Here is an 18,071-nt window from a genome sequence, read left to right on the forward strand (position 1 = left end):
AGCCCATTCAGACCAAGCCCTCAGCCTGCACCCAGCAGCTCTCCAAACCATCTCTTGCAGAGTTGTTGGTCTTTTAGTAAATCCAAGCCCATTCTTCAGCACAACAGTAGAAGTGGTCAGATTCAGAGTGGATGTTAGGAAGAAGTTCTTCACCAAGGGGGTGGTGAGACGCTGGAACAGGTTGCCTGGGGAGATGGTGGAAGCTCCATCCCTGGAGGTTTTTAAGGCCAGGCTGAATGTGGCTCTGAGCAACCTAATGTAGTGTGAGGTGTCCCTGCCCATGGCAGGGGAGTTGGAAGTAGATGATCCTCGAGGTCCCTTCCTGCCCTGACAATTCTATGATTCTTCCAAGCCACTTCATATTAAGAGGACTTAGTTAAGTCCTAAGACCTTCTTTGAAGCCCAAGTTCCACGTGTGGCCCAATTATTTTGGGGCTGTGTTGTGTTCTTACATGAAGAAGCACACCTGAGTGGGCATAGGAAGTTTCCCAAGAGGTTTGGTGGTCCTCTTGTATCTCAACAGATGGTTTGCTTCCCCATACTGATGTTAGACCTTGCTGCCTTTGCAAAGCTTCGTGGTGTTCTAACACCACGCTTTCAGCACCTGTGTTTGATGCCTGGAGTTGAGGTGACCTTTGTAAAGTGCCAGGAAAGGGCCTGTGAGCCTGTACCTCAGTGGTATAAAGGTGTCCCTCCTTGCTGCAGATGACACCAAGTTCCTGGAAGCCATCCAGACCTTGCTCACCTGGATAGAGCGTGGAGAGGTGAACAGGAGGACTGCCAACAACTTCTACTCCATGATCCAGTCAGCCAACAGCCACATCCGCAGGCTGGTGAACGAGAAGGCAGCTCACGAGAAGGAGATGGAGGAGGCCAAGGAGAAGTTCAAACTTGCTCTCTCAGGGATTCTGGTGCAGTGTGAGTAGTGCTTCCATGCTGGGTGGTGGTGTCTGTTGGAGGGAGGAGGCTTCATTTCTGGAGCCACACTAGAAGGGCTCCAGGAGAAGAAGCAGCTTCTGTACAGCCACAGTTAACCTGGCAGCTGTTCCTTGGGTTATTTTTCCTCAGAGCCCACATTTGGGGGGAGGAGAGAATGAATCTTTCTGTGTTTGGGGTTGTTTTTTTTTTCCCCTCTTCTAATTCTGGTCTGTTGGTAGTTGTCATCTTTTCAACTCCACCTCTGTGCACAGACAAGGTAAGTCCTGGGTGATCTGGTGCCTCAGCCAAGTGTAGAGGATTTGTTCGCCAAAGGTAGGATGCAGCAGAGTGTTCCCAGTGTTCCCAGCACCCTGTCCTCAGGCAGAAGTGCAAAACTTTGGAACCTGGGTTTGTCCAATCCCAGTGGTTTGACTCTTGAAAAGGAGGAAGATGTGTTAGATCCAGGATGAAATTTCCAGCAGGTCCTCACACTGCTCATTGCCTCTTGCCCATCCTTGCTTTAAGCCTGAATACTTTTCTTTACCTGGGTTTTTACTCCCTGTCAGCAGCACCTTCTTCCCCCCTGCACTACAGTCTCCACCTGCCCCTTGCCTAAGTTTTGGGTTTATAGTCAGTCTTTTGGCTGAGGGAGGGGATTCTGCCCCCTTGCTCAGCTCTGGTGAGACCTCAACTGCAGCCAGCTCTAGAGCCTGCACTACAGCAGAGACATGGACCTGTTGGAGCAGGGCCAGAAGCTACAGCAATGATGCTGGAAGCCCTCTTCTGAGAGTCCAAGCTGAGAGAGTTGGGGTTCCTCAGCTTGGAGAAAAGAAGGCTTAAGGGAGACCTTCTAGTGGCCTTTCAGAACTTCAAGGGGCTGATCTGACATCTGGGGACACACTTGTGAGCAGGGCCTGTTGTGACAAGACAAGGGGTTGATGGTCTGACCTCAGAGGGAGATTTAGACTGCAGATAAGAGAGAAGTGTTTGATGTTTAGGGTGGTCAGAGCCTGGCCCAGGTTGCCCAGAGAGGTGAGAAGTGCCCCATGCCTGGAACCATTGTGGGTCAGGTTTGTGGCTTAGAGCAGCCTGCTCTAGTTGCAGATGTTCCTGCTGACTGCAGGGGGTGGGACTGGATGAGGTTTAAAGGTCCCTTCCTACCCAAATCATTCCATGAATCTAAATAGTGGCAGCACCCACTGCTGTTTCAGCCTCTCTAGGCTTCATCCAAGTAGAAGAAAATCCCAAGTTTAACCCAGAGGTAGTGAGACACTGGAACATGTTGCCCAGGGAGGTTGTGGATGCCCTCTCCTTGGAGGGGTTCAAGGCTAGGTTAGATGAGCCCTGGTCTCGTGGGAGGTGTTCCTGCCATGGGGTTGGAACTAGATGATCTTGAAGGTCCCTTCCAACCCCAAACATTCTATCTAAAACTGGTCTGGGGGAAGAATTTCTCCTGCTCTGGTGTCAGAAGCATAACAACCAACACTGTGTGTTTCTGGCTAGGATCCAGTCTAACACTACTCTCAGCTTAAAACCATTTCCCCTTGTCCTGTTGCTATGCACCCTCGTGAAAAATTCCTCTCCAGCATTCCTCTAGGATTCCTTCAGGTACTGGAAGGCAGCTGTAAGGTCCCTCTGGAGTCTTCTCCAGGCTGAACAACTCCAGCTCCCTCAAGCCTAGCAGCTCCCTCCACTCTAGTCGCAGATGTCCCTGCTGCCTGCAGGGGGGTTGGACAAGATGACCTTTGAGGATCCCTTCCAACCCACTGCATTCTATGCTTCTGTAGCTCAAGACCTGCCTTCCTTCCTTCCAGCTGAGAGCAGAGCCTGTTGTCCTTGGTGCTGGTTGCTGTCTGATGGCCCGGTGAAGCCCTGCTCTTTCCTTTCCAGGCAGCCCAGCCCCTTTCCTGAGCGTAGCTTCAGCACAGAACAGTGTTATGAGAAAAGCTCAGCCAAACCACCTGCCTGATTCCACTTTTTTACTCCTTTACTCCTCTTGTTCGCCCTCTCTGGATGCTTTTCTGGCCTGGTTTGCCTGCTGGGTTGATCCTACAGTCGAGCAGATAGTGGCCGTGTACCATTCTGCCTCCAAACAAAAGGCTTGGGACCATTTCACGAAAGCTCAGCGTAAGAACATCAGCGTGTGGTGCAAACAAGCAGAGGTTGGTAACTCTTTTCTTGTGTTAGACCCCTCCAGCATGGTCTCTTTCTTGTCAGGATGTTGATGTTAAGCTTGCCTGGTGGATAACAACTTCTTCCTTCACAGCACCGGCTGAGGGTTGCTCTGTCAGCTCTCCTCTTAACAGGTAACGCAGTGATTCATGGAGTCCTAGAATGGGTTGGGTTGGAAGGCACCTTCAGGATCATCAATTCCAATCCCCCTGCTGTGGGCAGTGACACCTTCCACTAGATCAGGTTGCTCAAGGCCTCATCCAAGCTTGTGGTTGTGTTGCTGGTAGCAATACATTCAGATCTGGCTGCTGGTGGCAGTTGTGCCCCAATAACATCCAGTCTTCATCTAGTTGCTGCTGGGTTTCATCTTAGAGCAGGAAAGATCCCTAGAGGGGTTAAACCTCCACAGCAAGCCCTGAAGTGTGAGAGGAGATGTTCAAAACCAGGCTGGATGGGGCCTGGAGCAACTCATTAAGATGAGACATGAGGAGGAAACTTTTCCCCATGAGGGTAGTGAGGCACTGGAACCAGAGTAGTTGTGGAGGCTTCAAGCCTGGATGTGTTGTCCCTGCCCATGGCAGGGGGCTTGGAACTAGATGATCTTTAAGGTCCCTTCCATCCTGAACCATTCTATGATCTTATTAATGTTTACAAATCTGTGTGGGTGTCTAGAAGAAGGGACCAGCCTCTTCTCCATGGTACCCTCTGGTGGGACAAACTGGAACCCAGGAAGTTCCACCTTAACATGAGGAGAACCTTCCTTACTGTAAGGATACTGGAGGTCTGGAGGAGGCTGTGCAGAGAGCTTGTAGAGTCTCCTTCTGTGGAGACTTTCAAGACCTATCTAGATGTGTTCCTGTGTGACCTGCCCTTGGTGATCCTGCTCTGGCAGGGAGGTTTGGACTTGATCTCCAGAGGTCCCGTCCAACCTCTCACCACTCTCTGCTTCTGTGAACATCACCAAAGGTGTGTTTGGTTACATTTGTCCTGACAGGCTTGAGAGGTGGAAATAACCATGGCTGGACAGCCTGGAGAGCTTGAGGGAGAGTCTTCTTCTGTGGCTATTTACCCCATGGAGCCACACTGCATTGAAATGCAGGATTTAGAGGTGGTGACAGGGATGGGTTGAAGAAGTCCTGCCACTCAAACTGCTTATCCTACAGGATGAAGAACAGTTCAGTGCCTTATTTCTTCTTGCCACATCTCAGTGGTGGTGTCAGGCACCTTGCTCCCTGGAGGTTTTCAAGGCCAGGCTTGATGAGGCCTTGAGCAACCTGATCTAGTGGAAGGTGTCCCTGCCCATGGCAGGGGGGTTGGAGCTGGGTGATCTTCAAGGTCCTTTCCAACCCAAACTGTTCTATGAATCATTCTACAACATCAGAGAAAATAAAGGTGAGATTATGCAGGAACACCTCTTGGGGATGTGGTAGTCTAGGGAGATGCTTGGCCTGCAGGCTGGGATGAAGCAAGTCACTTCTGTGGTGGGGCTGTCATCTGACACTGGAGCCCATCCTGACATTCATCTGGCCTGAGGAGGAAAGGAGGAGGTAGCTGTGCTTTTGAGAACGTGGAGAGCTCCCAAGAGCAGCAGGAGAGTCTGGTGGTGGCTTTGCTATCCAGAGCTCATCCCCTTTGGAGTCTCATCTCTGTGTCCCTTCCCTAGAAGGGTCAGTGCTCAAGGTGATGACACAGGCATGCTCCCCCTGGGCTGTGAACAGTTTTGAAGGAGGAAAGAGTAAGAGACTGGATTTTCCCTGCTCTAGCTTTTCAAGTAAGGTGAGGCTTGAGTCTGTTCTTACCACTGACACTGAAGACTTGTCCAAAGCAGTATGACCTACCAACATTGGAGCTAAGGCTTCATCTCCTACTCAGGAAGCCAGGAGGACACTCTGGCTCAGAATGTGCCTCTGCTTCAGTCTTAGAGCTCCTGTTCTGCTAACTGAGGGGGCTTGCAATGACTGGGGTGGGAGCACACCCTCCATTTGGAGCTCACTTTGGTGCCAAGGTAAGTTCTCCCAGTGAGAAGAGGTTGTGAGACCACTACTGTGGCCTTTTCCAGGAGTGCTTGCAGCTGGGCTCAGCCTGCTGGTCTTCTCCAGCTTAGTTAGGGCCTTCCCTTTAAAGGAAGGTGGGCCCCCAAGGTGCACCTTAGTACAGCTTCTAGCAGAATGCAGTCCTGTGGGTCACCAAAGGCCATGGAGCAGCCTGGGCAGTGGGGATGTGTTGGGCAGTCATTAGGCCAGGCCAGGGTTTGGTTGTATCAGGGGGAACGTCAGGTTGTTCTCCCAGGCTGCAGGCAGCTCCTTGAGCAGCCATGGAAGCTTCACCTGCTGAACCACCATGCTGTGGTAGCTACCAGAGCCCTTGCTCTGAGGAAGAGCCATGCCTCAAGTGTTTGGCTTCTGTGATGCTTGTTGGGTGCAGTTAGGGCCCTGGTGACCCATGGCATAACCTGGCCCTGCTGGGTGCTGTGCTTTGCTCAACCTTCTCCAACTTTGGGGCCATTTTAGGCGCCAGTTAAAGACTGGGAAGATGTTTCTCAGACCTTCAACCCAGCTGCCCTTCTAGGAGTGGTCTCTGGGCCAGGCAGCAGTTGCTTTGGAGGTGCCCATCACAGTTCTGCCACGTTCTTGCACTTGCCGCGTTGCTGTCCCCAAGGTGTCCATTCAGCCACATGGCAAACTTGGTCACTTTACCCATTGGCTGCTCTTGGTGGACAGTGCTTGGGGTGCTGGTGAGCAGAGTTGGATGGCAGGAGAAAGAGATGTTGGGGGGATGGCAGCTGGCAGCCAGGCTGTCACTAGTCTGTTGTGAGAAGTTTTTATCCATGTGGGGTTACTGAGAAGGGTTTTGATGAGACATGAAGAGGAAACTCTTGTCCATGAGGGTGGTGAGACACAGGAAGAGATTGCCCAGAGGAGGATGTGGAGACTCCAAGCTTGTAAGAATTCAAAGTCAGGTTGGATGAGGCCTTGAGCAACCTGGTCTTGAGGGAAGTGTTCCCTGCCTCTGGCAGGGGGATTTGAACTAGATGATCTTTAAGGTCTCTTCCAACCCAAACCATTCCAGGATAATGGATGATTGAGTGATAATTAAGTGGCAAGCAAGTGGTGATTAAGCAATAATTGATTGGTACCAAAGCTGTGTCACTGACCTCGTTGCAGCTCTCGGATGCCAGGTAGAGTGCCTCAGCCTTGAGGGGCACCTTTGAGGGGTTCTTGCTCGGGGGATATCACTGCCATGCAGAGAGCTCAGGGTGAGGCTGCAGATAGCTGTAGGGTGAAGTGATGCCTTCATGGTCAAACCCAAGTCAAGCTGAGCCAGCAATACCAGTAGCAGTGACAAGTTGACTCATGCTGGATGTTGTCCTTGATCTAACAGTCTGTGCCAAGCTTGTTTGTCATCCTCCTTCCTTGCCTCGTGGAGCTGTGTTTGGCAGATGTAGATGTAAGCATTTTGACTCCCCTGCTTGTTCTTCAGGAGCTGTGTTTGAACTCCTCTCTGCTCTCTGAACCGTAGGAGATCCGGAACATCCATAACGATGAGCTGATGGGCATTCGGAGGGAGGAGGAGATGGAAATGTCTGATGAAGAAATAGAAGATCCACCAGAGATGAAAGAAACAGAAGAATCAGGTAAAACCACTTCTGACAGCTCAGAAACAGGAGCTGTTCTTTTGTTTCCTTTTTTCTTCAAGGAGGGTGTGGCCAGCAGGTCGAGTGAGGTTCTCCTCCTCCCTCTACTCTGCCCTAGTGAGGCCACATCTGCAGCACTGGGTCCAGTTCTGGGCTCTCCAGTTCAAGACAGACAGGGAACTACTGGAGAGAGTCCAGGGAAGGCTGCAAAGATGCTGAGGGGCCTGGGGCATCTCTGTGAGGAGCAAAGGCTGAGAGCCCTTGGGGCTGCTGAGCCTGGAGGAGAGCAGCCTGAGAGGGGATCTGAGAAATGCTCAGCAAGAGCTAAAAGGTTGGGGGCAAGAGGATGGGGCCAGACTCTTCTCAGTGGTGCCTGGGGACAGAACAAGGGGTAGTGGGCACAAAGTGGAACCCAAGAGATTCCATCTGAACAGGAGGAGAAGCTTTGTTTGGTGTGAGTGTGCTGGAGGCCTGGACCAGAGAGGCTGTGGAGTCTCCTTCTCTGGAGAGCTTTCAACCCCAGCTGGCTACTGTGATCCTGGGCAAGCTGCTTTAGCAGAACTGGATGATCTCCAGAGGTCCCTTCCACGCACCACCATGCTGGGATTCTTCCTTCCACCCTGCTCAGAGGTGCTCATTGTCTAGAGCAGTGTTTTCAGAGGTGTCACGATCTGTGCTTGAGACAAGCTCTTGTTGCTGCTCTGCCTTGAACTGGGCATTGGTAGCTGTGAAGGCACTGGGCAAGTGCTCCCAGGAACTTCTTGCTCCCAGTTCTTTGACTTTTGATCCCTTCCTGGCTTGTCCTCCAGCACTGGTGTCACAAGTGGAAGCCCTGAAGGAGGAGAACGACAGCCTGCGCTGGCAGCTGGACGCCTACCGCAACGAGGTGGAGCTGCTCAAGCAGGAGCAGGGCAAAGCGAGCAGGGATGAGGACACAACCAAGGAGCAGCAGATGAAGCTTCTCCAGCAGGCTCTGCAGGGCATGCAGAAGGTGGGCCTGGGCTTTGCTTACAGCTGCCATTTGGCTGATGGAATTCCAGCCCCATGGTTGCACGGTGAGGCTGGTTTTGCCAGCTCGTAGGCAAAGACATTTCTAATGGACGTTGCAGGGAAGAGTTTGGATTGTTCTGAGGAGGAACATCTTCAGCTTAAGGGTGATAGAGCATTGGAGCAGCCTGCCCAGAGAGGTGGTGGAGCTGCCTTCTCCATATCCACCTGGATTCATCCTGGTGTGACCTTCCCTAGGTGAACCTGCCTTGGGTCTATGATCTCCAGAGGTCCCTTCCGCCCCCTACCATGGTGTCTGTGAATATGATCTATCTTCTCTGGTCTTCAGCAGGAGGTGAAAGGCAGGTTAAGAACTGGGTTTGTCTTTTCTCTTCCAGCATCTTCTGAAATTACAAGAGGAGTACAAAAAGAGAGAAGCTGAGCTGGAAAAAGTGAAAGAAGACAAACTGAAAGTAGAGTCATTACTGGAGAACCTGAAGGAGCAGGTGTGTGTCACTTTGGTCTCAGCACCAACTGCAGTCCTGGGGTTCTGTGGTTGGTCAGGCATTGGAGAAGATGCCTAACTCTGGCTGAGGAGCAGTTCTTGGGGAAGCTAGAAGGGTTTATCTGCCACTCTGGAGGGTATCAGTGGTGGACTGGCTGCTGGCTTCATGTCCCAGTGTGACAACCTGCCTAAGCTCCTGTGGAAAGAAAAGCTCAGCTTTCATTTGACAGTGCACAGTGACATTGCAGCTGGAGTGTGGCTTCCTGCAACTTGAGCTTTCAAAGATAAGCAAGAAGAGTCTCAGTTATCAAATCTTGATTTGTGGGTTTGGATTTTAGGGACATGCTTTGGTCTGACCTCCATAAAACCCTGAAATGGAAAAAGGGTTTGTTACAAGGTTTTCAACAGTGGTGTGCCCCCCTGTGTCCTTTCACATCATGGATCCATGCAGGAATCAGAACCTGTTTGGTCCTGTAGCACAGCTTCCATTACACAGGATAGATAATGGACCTTTCTTATGGTTGGCTTTGATGATTCTTTTCCAACCTTAATGATTCTGTGACATTGATGCTGCAGAGCTTCTTGCTGAGGGCCACAGAGCCAAATCCCAGGTCTTGTCTTTCTCCCTCTTTTTGTGCCATTAGTGTCTTTCTGGTGATGAAAAATGGCTGTAGTCCAGGGATGTGTAGGAGCTTTGGTGCCTGGTGTTGGAGAACAGAAATACCAGGCTGTCATCAGTAACCTTCCCTTTTCTTCACCTCCATACAGCAAAGCATGGCAGATGAAGAGGACAAGGAGAGGGATGCAGCTGATGGCCAAGGGAATGTAAGTACAGAGTTGCTTCTGCTGCTTCAGTCAGAAGGTGTCACTAAGAAGGGAAGTGGTGGCACCTCCCTGTGGAACGAGGGTGATCCTGGGGTTGGTTGTGAAGTGGTTGTGTTGTGACTGCCCCTGTACAAATTTAAATCATCCCCAGCAGCTTCTGGCTGGCAGAAGCAAAACAGAAGATCTTTACAATGCTGTGGTGTTCAAGGCACTGCCCTGCTGTTTGGAGAAGGCTTCAGAAACACCTGCTGGATCTCCAGGAGAAGCAGGCACTGTCTTCTCACTGTCACAATTCCAGCTCCATTTCCACAACCCAGAGTTGTGCTTTGCTTCCCCAGAGAGCAGCTCTGGGAGTCCTGGTGGACAGCAGGATGGGCATGAGCCAGCAATGGCCAAGAAGGCAAATAGCATCCTGGGGTGCATCAAGAAGAGCATGGCCAGCAGGTCAAGGGAGGTACTTCTTGCCTTCTGCTCTGCCCTGGTAAAGCCTCATCTGGAGTACTGAGTCAAATTCTGGGCTTCTCAGGTCAAGAGAGACAGGGAACTGCTGGAGAGAGTCTAGTGGAGGCTGGGAAGGTGCTGAGGGTCCTGGAGCATCTTTGAGGAGGAAAAGCTGAGAGAATTGGTCATTTTTAGACTGGGAGAGAGCAGACTGAGGAGGGAGATCTCAGTGCTGATCAGTGATTCAAGGATGGAGGTCAGGAGGATGGCACCAGGCTTATGTCAGTGGTGCCCAGTGACAGGACAAGGGGTGAAGGGCACAAACCTGAATGTAAGAAGCTCCACTTAAACATCAGGAGAAACTCCTGCAATTTAAGGGTGCTGCAACCCTGGAGCAGGCTGCCCAGGGAGGTTGTGGATTCTTCTCTTCTAGCTGTTGTGATGCTGGGTAAGCTGCTGTGGGTGCACCTGCTGTATCAGTGGGGTTGGGTAATCTCCAGAAGTGCCTTCCAACCCCCACCATGCTGGGATTCTCCTGCAGAAGCAACTTGCTGCATCCTTAGACCAGCACTGCCTGGACTCAGCACCCTGCATAGCTGAGCACTGCACTGGTGCAGAAGCTGAGCAGACCCTGGGGATCAGTTAATCCTATCTTTGTCACTGGCCCAACTCCAGTCCCTGCCACTGGAGGCTGTTTCCAGTTATAGCTGGCTGTAGCTCTGGGGCCACTGGAATCCCACAGGAAGAAAAGGAAGCTCAGCTTCTAGTCTACCCACCAACTCCTCTTTGCATCCCTGGCAGCCCTGTGTTGGTTTGGGGTAGAAGGAGTTATGCAAAATGCTGCTTTAACTGAGCACCACAAACTGGAATTGAGGACAGCCTGGTCCTAAGCCCTCTGCAGCCATGGGGCACTGGTTAATTTTGTCACCTCTCTGCTGGCAGCTGGAACACAAACCCTAGCAGCTGAACTGGGCACTGCAGGGCTTGCTTTGGACTCTTGGTCTTTTACTACTCAGAACAAGACTCTTCAGAGCAGATCTCAGTGAGCAGGGTGACAAAGGTGGTGCTGGGACATCCTTGGGGGTGCCCTCAGTATATTTGCAGTGTTGATCAAAGGTAGGAAGGCTCTACAGAGGGATCTGGCCTGGGTGGATTGGTGGTCTGAAGTTAGTGGGCTGAGGTTTAACAAGGCCAAGTGCTGGGTCCTGCACTTGGGTCACAACAACCCCAGGAACACTCCAGGCCTGGGGCAGGATGACTGGAAACTGCCCCGTGGAAAAGGACTTTGGGGTGCTGCTTGATAGCACCTGGAGATGAGCCAGCAGTGTGCCCAGGTGGCTAAGAAAGCCACCAGCATCCTGGCTTGCACCAGTGATAGTGTGGCCAGCAGGAGCAGGGAAGTGATTGTCCCTCTGTACTGTGCATTGGTGAGGCTCTGCTTGGGGTGCTGGGTTCTGTTTTGGGCCCCTCGCTCCAAAAAGGACACTGAGTGGCTACAGCAGGTCAGAGAAATTGGTAAAGGGTCTGGAGAGCAAGTCTGGTGAAGAGAGCTGAGAGAAGTGGGGTTGGAGAAGAGGAGACTGAGGGGAGACCTCACTGCTTTCTACAACTCCCTAACAGGAGGTTGGAGTGAGGTCTGGCTTGGTCTCTTCTCCTATCACCTAATACTAGGAAGAGGAAGTGACCTGAAATTGTGCCAGGGGAGGGTTATTTGGAGATTAAGGAAATGCCTGCAAGAGTGAGCAGGCATTGGAACAGGCTGCCCAGGGAGGTGGTGGAGTCACCATCTCAAGGGATGTGTGGCCATGGCTCTCTGGGATGTGGTTTAATGGCTGTGATGGTGTTGAGTTGATGGCTGGGCTTAATCTTGGAGGTCCTTTCCAACCCAAGCTGTTCTGCTGCTCTCCGTGAGCTTCTCATCCGACTGGATAACTGTGCCACAGCAGCCTGAGCCCAGCTGTGCTGGGAGCACTTGGCAGGATGAGCAGCGGAGACTCGGAGAAAGGAGAACAAGGAGAGGCTCTGAGGCTGTCCAAGCTGCTGCTTGATGCCTGCTCTGCTGCTGGCAGCTGAAATAGGGTCTGTGGGTTCCTTCTAGGAGAGCAGCACCTCCAGAGTCTGTGCCTGCAGCCAGGAGAAGGAGTGTCCAGCTGAGAAGACACTGAGCAATGGTCTTGTGAAGTCTGAACGAGAAGTTCTCTTAGTAGGTGAGTTCTTTCAGTGGGCCCAGTGGCAATGCTGGAGTGGGATTTGCTTCTGGGTGGCCTCAGCTCTCACTGGCCACCTCCTGTGCCTTTGGTTGTGCTGGTGGAGGTGGGTGGGAGCCCCCGAAGCCCCTTGAGCTTTGGTGGGGTGGGAGTCTCATCTTGTACATGTGGAGATCTTTGTGCTGTGTGAAACCACACAGGTGTGAAGGGAGCTTGTGTGTGCTGCCATCAGCTCAGCAGATGCTGGGCTGTGCTGGGAGGCATCCCTGAAGGTGAGAGGTTGAGGAGGAGGAGGATTAGTCTTGATCCAGCTAACGCCTAACCAACCTCACAGGATACCAAACAGGGTCTAAGGCTTAGCTTCCAGCTTGAGCACTGCAGCACCTCGTGGCGTGGATGACATCTGAGGACCCTCAGACCATTGGTTCAGGTGTGGTGTGCCAGGACCCTGAGGAGATAAACTACAGAAGCTTATCCAAAGCTGTAGAAGCTGTAGGCAGAGAGGAAGCAAAGGTGGGGGAAAGTAGCAGGGAGAGAAGGCCAGGCTCAGTGGGAGAAGAAATGCTGCCAGCATCCTTGTGTGGTGCTCGTGAAGGTTCTGGTGACCTCTAATTCACAGCATGGGTGCATCTGCTCCTCTTTTCTTTCCTCTCCCCTTGCCTGTTCCTAGGAATGCTGGAAAATAGCCAAATGTGGCTTTTCAGCCCCAAGTTGGGGATTATCTGGAGCTTTGCAAGGAGGAGCAGAAGTCCTTGTCTTGCGGGAACAAGGCATTATCTCCAGCGCTTTGTCACTCGGCCAACTTCTCCTTGGCCACCTCCTGTAGCTGCTTTGAGGAGCACTAAATCATTTCTGGTCATCCACGTGGATCTGTTTGTGCCAGAGCACAGGCTGGGTCCTGGGAAGGGACCTTTGTGGGGAAACCAAAAGCCTTTTCCTGCAGGTGATGGTCAGCCTGTGATGGAGAGTCCTGGCCTTGAGCTGGAGTCTCTCTTGAGTTGCTCCATTCGAGTGCTGAAGAATCACTGGGGTAGGACATGTGCCTCTGCTGCTCTCCTCCTTTGCCTTCTGTCTCTCCCTGCTCCTCAGCTTTTGATGGTACAGTTGGAGGGCTTTGCTTTCCTTCTCCTTGGCCCTGGCATCCCCACCTGGGACATAACCTTGGTGGGTTCATCACTGGGTGCATTACTGGTGGTGAGGTATGGTAGGCGCTAACCAGCTGAGTTGGTTGCCTCTTTCCTCACAGGCTGAGCCAAACTTTGCTGTGCCTAGATCCAGAAAGTCCATTGAGATCCCTCTTCTGGGCTGTGCCCACAGTGGTGCAGAGCTGGTGTCCCCAGCTGGCTCTTGTCTGAGGATATTGACACTTGTGGTGTTGTTCTCTCCAGGAATCATCTCAACGTTCCTTCACGTGCACCCCTTTGGAGCCAGCATAGAGTACATCTGCTCCTACCTGCAGCGCCTGGACAGCAAAGTAGGTGTCCCAGCACCTCCCCTTCCTGGGGCCAGCTGGTGGGATGTGTGTGACCTGGGCTGGCTTTGGTCTGGGTGGCTGGGAGACAGCTTCCCTCACTCCCTCACTGGGGGCTGGACAGTATGAACTGGGATGTGTTCAGTGCTGGTAGGCAGGAGGATGGGGTCAGGCTCTTCTCAGTGGTGCCCAGCAAGAGGACAAGGAGCAGTGGGCACAAACTGGAACCCAGGAGGAGAAAGTTCTTTGGTATGAGGGTGCTGGAGGCCTAGAGCAGCTGCCCAGAGAGGTTGTGGAGTCTCCTTCTCTGGAGAGCTTCCAAACCCACCTGGTCACTGCGGTCCTGGGCAAGCTGCTGTGGGTGCCCTTTCCTGAGCATGGGGCTTGGCCTGGATGATGTCTAGAGCTCCCTTCTGACCCCCAACACACTGGGATAATTTGCTGGAAGAGGATTAGGGAAAGAGTGAACCTTATTAGAAGCACAGAATGGTTTGGGTTGGGAGAGACTGTTAAAGGTCATCCAGTCTGTGGCAGGGACCTCTCTCAGCAGATCAGGTTGCTCAAAACCCAGCTTCAGGCTCAGCCCTTGCACAGCTTCATGTTATCACAACCAGAGAGCTGAAAGTGATGTCCTTCCTGCAGATGTTCATGTGTGACCCTGCTAGTAATCCAGGGAAGCCCTCTGGCCTCCATCTCCATCCAACATGTGCTTTTGTTAACTCTAGAGAAATTTGCTGCTGTTGTTTCTCTTACCCTCCTGACCTCAAAAGGCAAACAACTGCCTCTTGGATGCTGTCTGTTGTGGTAGAACATCTGCCATGCCACTGTTTGTTTGTGCTCTCTCTAAACTAAACTCAGCAGGCCTTGTTTTGGTGACTCTGAGCAGAACTTGGCTCTTTTCCTGAGCCTCTTCTGTCTCTGTTTCGATGCTGCTGTTGAGGCCACTTTTAGGAGGCTGCTGTGCAAGGGCTTTCTACTGGCAGAGCACAAATGGTGAGCCACAGAACCTGCTGACAAGGTCTGCATGAAGTGGAGGGGTCAAGTCAAGAAGACCAAGTATAGGGCCCTTCACCCAGGGAGGAATAAGCCCTGCAGCAGGACAGGTGAGGGGTGACCTGCTGGGAAGGACCTGGGACTGCTGGTGGACAAGGAGTTCCCTATGAGCCAGCAATGTGCCCTCATGGCCAAGAGGCCAATGGTCTGCTGGGATGTGTGAAGGGAGTGTGGTCAGCAAATCCAGGGAGGTTCTTCTCCTCCTCTGTTCTGCCTTAGGCCACATCTGGATTCCTGTGTCCAGTTCTGGGATCCCCAGTTCAAGAGAGAGGGAACCACTGGAGAGAGTCCAGGGGAGCCTGGGAATATGCTGAGGGGGCTGGGGCATCTCTGTGAGGAGCAAAGGCTGAGAGCTCTGGGGCTGTTTTGCCTGGAGGAGAGCAGCCTGAGAGGGGATCTGAGCAATGCTCAGTAAGATGTAAAGGGTTGGAGGCAAGAGGATGGGGCCAGACTCTTCTCAGCGGTGTCCAGGGACAGGATAAGGGCCAATGGGCACAAACTGGAACCCAGGAGGTTCCAATTGAATGTGGGGAGCAACTTGTTTGATATGAGGGTGCTGGAGGCCTGGAGCAGGCTGCCCAGAGTGGTTGTGGAATCTCCCTCTCTGGAGAGCTTTCAACCCCAGGTGGCCATTGTGATCCTGGACAAGATGCTGTGGGGGTGCCCCTGCTTGAGCAGGAGTTTGGACTGGATGATCTCCAGAGGTCCCTTACAGTCCCACCATGAGGTCTGCCCACCTCTGTGGTTGGCTTTGAGTGTTGGTGTGTGACTTGGGTGAAAGTGCTGGCAGATTGTGTCCTTCAACCCACCCTGGTCTGTGACTCACTTGGAGTGACCTTTACCTTCTCTTGTCACAGATCTGCACCGCAGAGGTGGAAGTTCTCATGACCCGCCTGCAGAACACCTTCAGGCAGGAGCTGAGTGGGGTTGGGGCCAGCCTGGAGAAAAGGTGGAAGTTTTGTGGCTTTGATGGCTTGAAAATGACTTGAGCTTGGACTTAACTCTGCAAACAACAACATGATCTGTACACCAGGAGGGCCTGGGCCACCTCTTACCTCTGCTCACGGTGACTGTCTTGCACGCATCACGGCCTCAGGTGGGATAATGTGGAAGTGAAACCAAGTCCAGAGCAGCACTGGAAGAAGCCTCATGTTCTGCAGCTTCTCTGATGGGTTCCTTCTGAGGGGACAGGTTCTGCTCAATAGATTTGTGTCAGAGAAGTCCATGTCTGATGTTTTGAAGCACCATGTGTTGACTCTGTCTTGCCAGTGTTGTATGTGGTTTGTGTGCCCAACTCTCTCATCCCTCTACCACCTTCTTACTGGTGGGACCAGCCATGGACTATCCTGAAGCCACAGCAGAGGGACCATTTCTGGTTTCTGGAACCACCAAAAAGGGGAAGGGGTGGGGAAAAGGCTTTTTTTTTAGGTGTTTCTACTATTAAACCCAGAAGCTTTGGATGGCTCTGGGTTCTCTGGGTCCAGTTGTCGGTTCTTCTTCATGCTATTTTCTCTAGGAGTGGTCTCACAGCTAAGCTGAGATGAAGGCAGCATCTCTGAGCTGAGTGAGCTTCCAGCTGCTGGGCTGCCCATGGCAGAGGCACTCTGCACCCCGTTTCTGAGATGGGAAAGGGGTTTAATGTTGATTTGGGTGGAGCAGAGCCCCTACAGCAGACCTCTTTAAGCAATGGCTTGACACCAGCTTTCTCCTCCCACTTGACTTTGGAGGCCAAGCTGCAAACAGCACACACTTCTCTTCTGAACCTTTGTTTCTCGTGGTCTCGGTATGTGCCAGGCTCCTCTTGAACCTTCTCCAGGAGGTTAGTGAGATGGAAAGTAAAATACCTCAACCCATTGATGCAGCCTTGTCACATCCCTCTGTAGAACCTCTCTACCCTCCAGCAGCTCAGCACTCCCACCCAACCTGTGCTCCTCTTCAACCTGCCTCAATCCTCTTATCCAGAGCATGGATGAAGATGCTGAACAGAACTGGCTGCAGTACTGAGCCCCAGTGAGCTGCCACCAACTGGATCCTCAAGCTCTGTGCAGTCACAGCTGCCTGGTGTACAGGGCTGTCCCATCAGGAGAGTTTGGAGCCATCCCTTAGAGCTCAGCAGTTGCCAGGCCAGCAGCTTTCCATGATGGCAGCTAGGTGATGGTTTGCTGTCTGCACAGCAGCTCTTGGTGCCCTTCAGTTGAGTCGTTGATCCCAGCACCTTTTTATTTTGAGGAGAGAAGCCCTAACTCTTCCATAAGAATTCCTGTGTTCTCCAGTGCTTCCATGGTCTCTAACCCATCAAAACCCTTCTCTCTCTGCTGCCATTTGGATCTCCATCTCATGCTCTCACTGGGATGGGTGCTGAGTGCATGGTGGAGCAGATGGAAGGACCTCACTAACATTCTAATCCCTCAGATATTGTCCCCAGCAAGCCTGGGTTTGTCCTCTCCCCTTTTCAGATCTAGTTTGAAGCTCTTTCCATGAGCCTGGCCAGCTCCTCTGAGGATCCTTTTCTCCCCTTTGAGGCAGGTGTCATGGTGACCACCCCATGACCAATTCTCCTGGTGATGCCAGGCTCAGAGCTGAGTGTTGATCTGATTACCCTTCCTGCTGCTGCCCTCATCATGAAGAGAGAGAGGCCACCACTTGTGCTCTGATCCCTTCATTAGTTGTCCCAAGGCCCTGAAGGTCTCTGTTGATTGTCTTCATTTGACTGCTCCTGTTGCAATTTCATTGCTGTCTGCCTGGGAAAGCAGTACTGGGACCTTCTTGGTGAACCATCACCCTCCTTGCTCAGTTTCATGTGCAGAGCTTGGTACTTGTAACACAAGAGCACCTAAGAGGGTGGGGTGACTATGGAGGAGGTGGACCTCCTGCACTGGGCAGGACATTGTCACCTTCCCTTTGGTCCCTAAACTCTCCTGGGTGTAGAGAGGACAGGGTAGCTATGCTACCTTGGAGAGCAGGAGAGAAGCTTCATCCAGACAGGCTTGTTTAGCCTGGAGACCAGCTGTGGTGAGAGCTCATGGGGGTGAGCACAGGCAGGTCTTGCACTCTGTATCTGGAGAGCAGCTGGAGGAGCCTCACAGGTGGAGGCTGACACAGCAGAAGGACTTGTTGGCCCAATTCTGTGGGACCCGTGGCTGGAGTTGCTCCTTGAAGCTGTGGCTGGGACTCTTGAGCAGCTCCATGAAGGAGCAGAGAGGTTCTGTGGGGTGGCAGAAGGAGCAGTCCCTCTGCTGGAAGGCCCAGGAAGGGCCAGAGGAGTCCTGGGTCCTGCTGCTTGCCTTCTCCAGCATTTCTCTGCAGAGACTCTTCCAGGGGGCTGATGTTTCCCTGAAACCCCATCTGCTGTTTGCCACCAGGAGAGATCTGTTCTGCAGATGGACAGTGAGAAGGCTGTGGAGATGCTGGTGCAGGTGCACAGAGCCACCTCCTGTCCTCACTCTTGTCACTGAAGGTTGCTGGAGTGGGTGACAGAGGTCCCAAGGAGCTGTGACAGTGCAGGAGAACATTTGGTTTGTAAGGAATAAAGTTTTTAAAGGTCAAACTTTGGCTCTGCTGCTTTCTTGTCCTTTGCTGCCCACCCCAGGGAAGGAGATGCTCTGTCCCAGGCCCTCTGCCCCCCTTGGGCTTTGCTCTCCTTGTAGGGAGCATCAAGAGCATTCAGATTATGAGGACAGTGAGTGCCCAGTGGAGCTCAGCTACAGAAGTCCCTGCCACCTCTCTAGCTCCTGCTGCTTGACTCAAGAGGCAGTGAAGCTGTGGTCCATGGCCTCCTCCATCACAGCAGATGGCTTTGCTGCTTCTGGCCATGTTTGGGGTGGACATCTGCAGCACAGCACCACCAGTTTGTACTGG

The 18,071-nt window shown here is 52.4% G+C and overlaps 1 protein-coding gene across 2 annotated transcripts in view; it reads left to right on the forward strand.

Annotated features, from left to right (window-relative positions):
- The window catches only part of ENOX2 (ecto-NOX disulfide-thiol exchanger 2), a 34,365-nt gene extending 16,605 nt beyond the window's left edge, over nucleotides 1-17,760 (forward strand). Inside the window, exons 7-16 of one of the 2 annotated variants that reach the window (XM_064159262.1) lie at nucleotides 706-918; nucleotides 2,974-3,080; nucleotides 6,610-6,724; nucleotides 7,534-7,715; nucleotides 8,110-8,217; nucleotides 8,985-9,041; nucleotides 11,581-11,689; nucleotides 12,633-12,719; nucleotides 13,078-13,163; nucleotides 15,071-17,760. In XM_064159262.1, the coding sequence (XP_064015332.1) occupies nucleotides 706-918; nucleotides 2,974-3,080; nucleotides 6,610-6,724; nucleotides 7,534-7,715; nucleotides 8,110-8,217; nucleotides 8,985-9,041; nucleotides 11,581-11,689; nucleotides 12,633-12,719; nucleotides 13,078-13,163; nucleotides 15,071-15,202 (1,196 nt within the window). In that variant the 3' untranslated portion in view covers nucleotides 15,203-17,760. The remainder of the gene's footprint in view (nucleotides 1-705; nucleotides 919-2,973; nucleotides 3,081-6,609; nucleotides 6,725-7,533; nucleotides 7,716-8,109; nucleotides 8,218-8,984; nucleotides 9,042-11,580; nucleotides 11,690-12,632; nucleotides 12,720-13,077; nucleotides 13,164-15,070) is intronic. The other variant, XM_064159261.1, reaches the window with a different exon arrangement.
- Nucleotides 17,761-18,071: the final 311 nt, after the last annotated feature.

The sequence above is a fragment of the Pogoniulus pusillus genome, chromosome 19 (assembly GCF_015220805.1).
Source record: "Pogoniulus pusillus isolate bPogPus1 chromosome 19, bPogPus1.pri, whole genome shotgun sequence".
In the NCBI taxonomy this organism is placed as follows: domain Eukaryota; kingdom Metazoa; phylum Chordata; class Aves; order Piciformes; family Lybiidae; genus Pogoniulus; species Pogoniulus pusillus.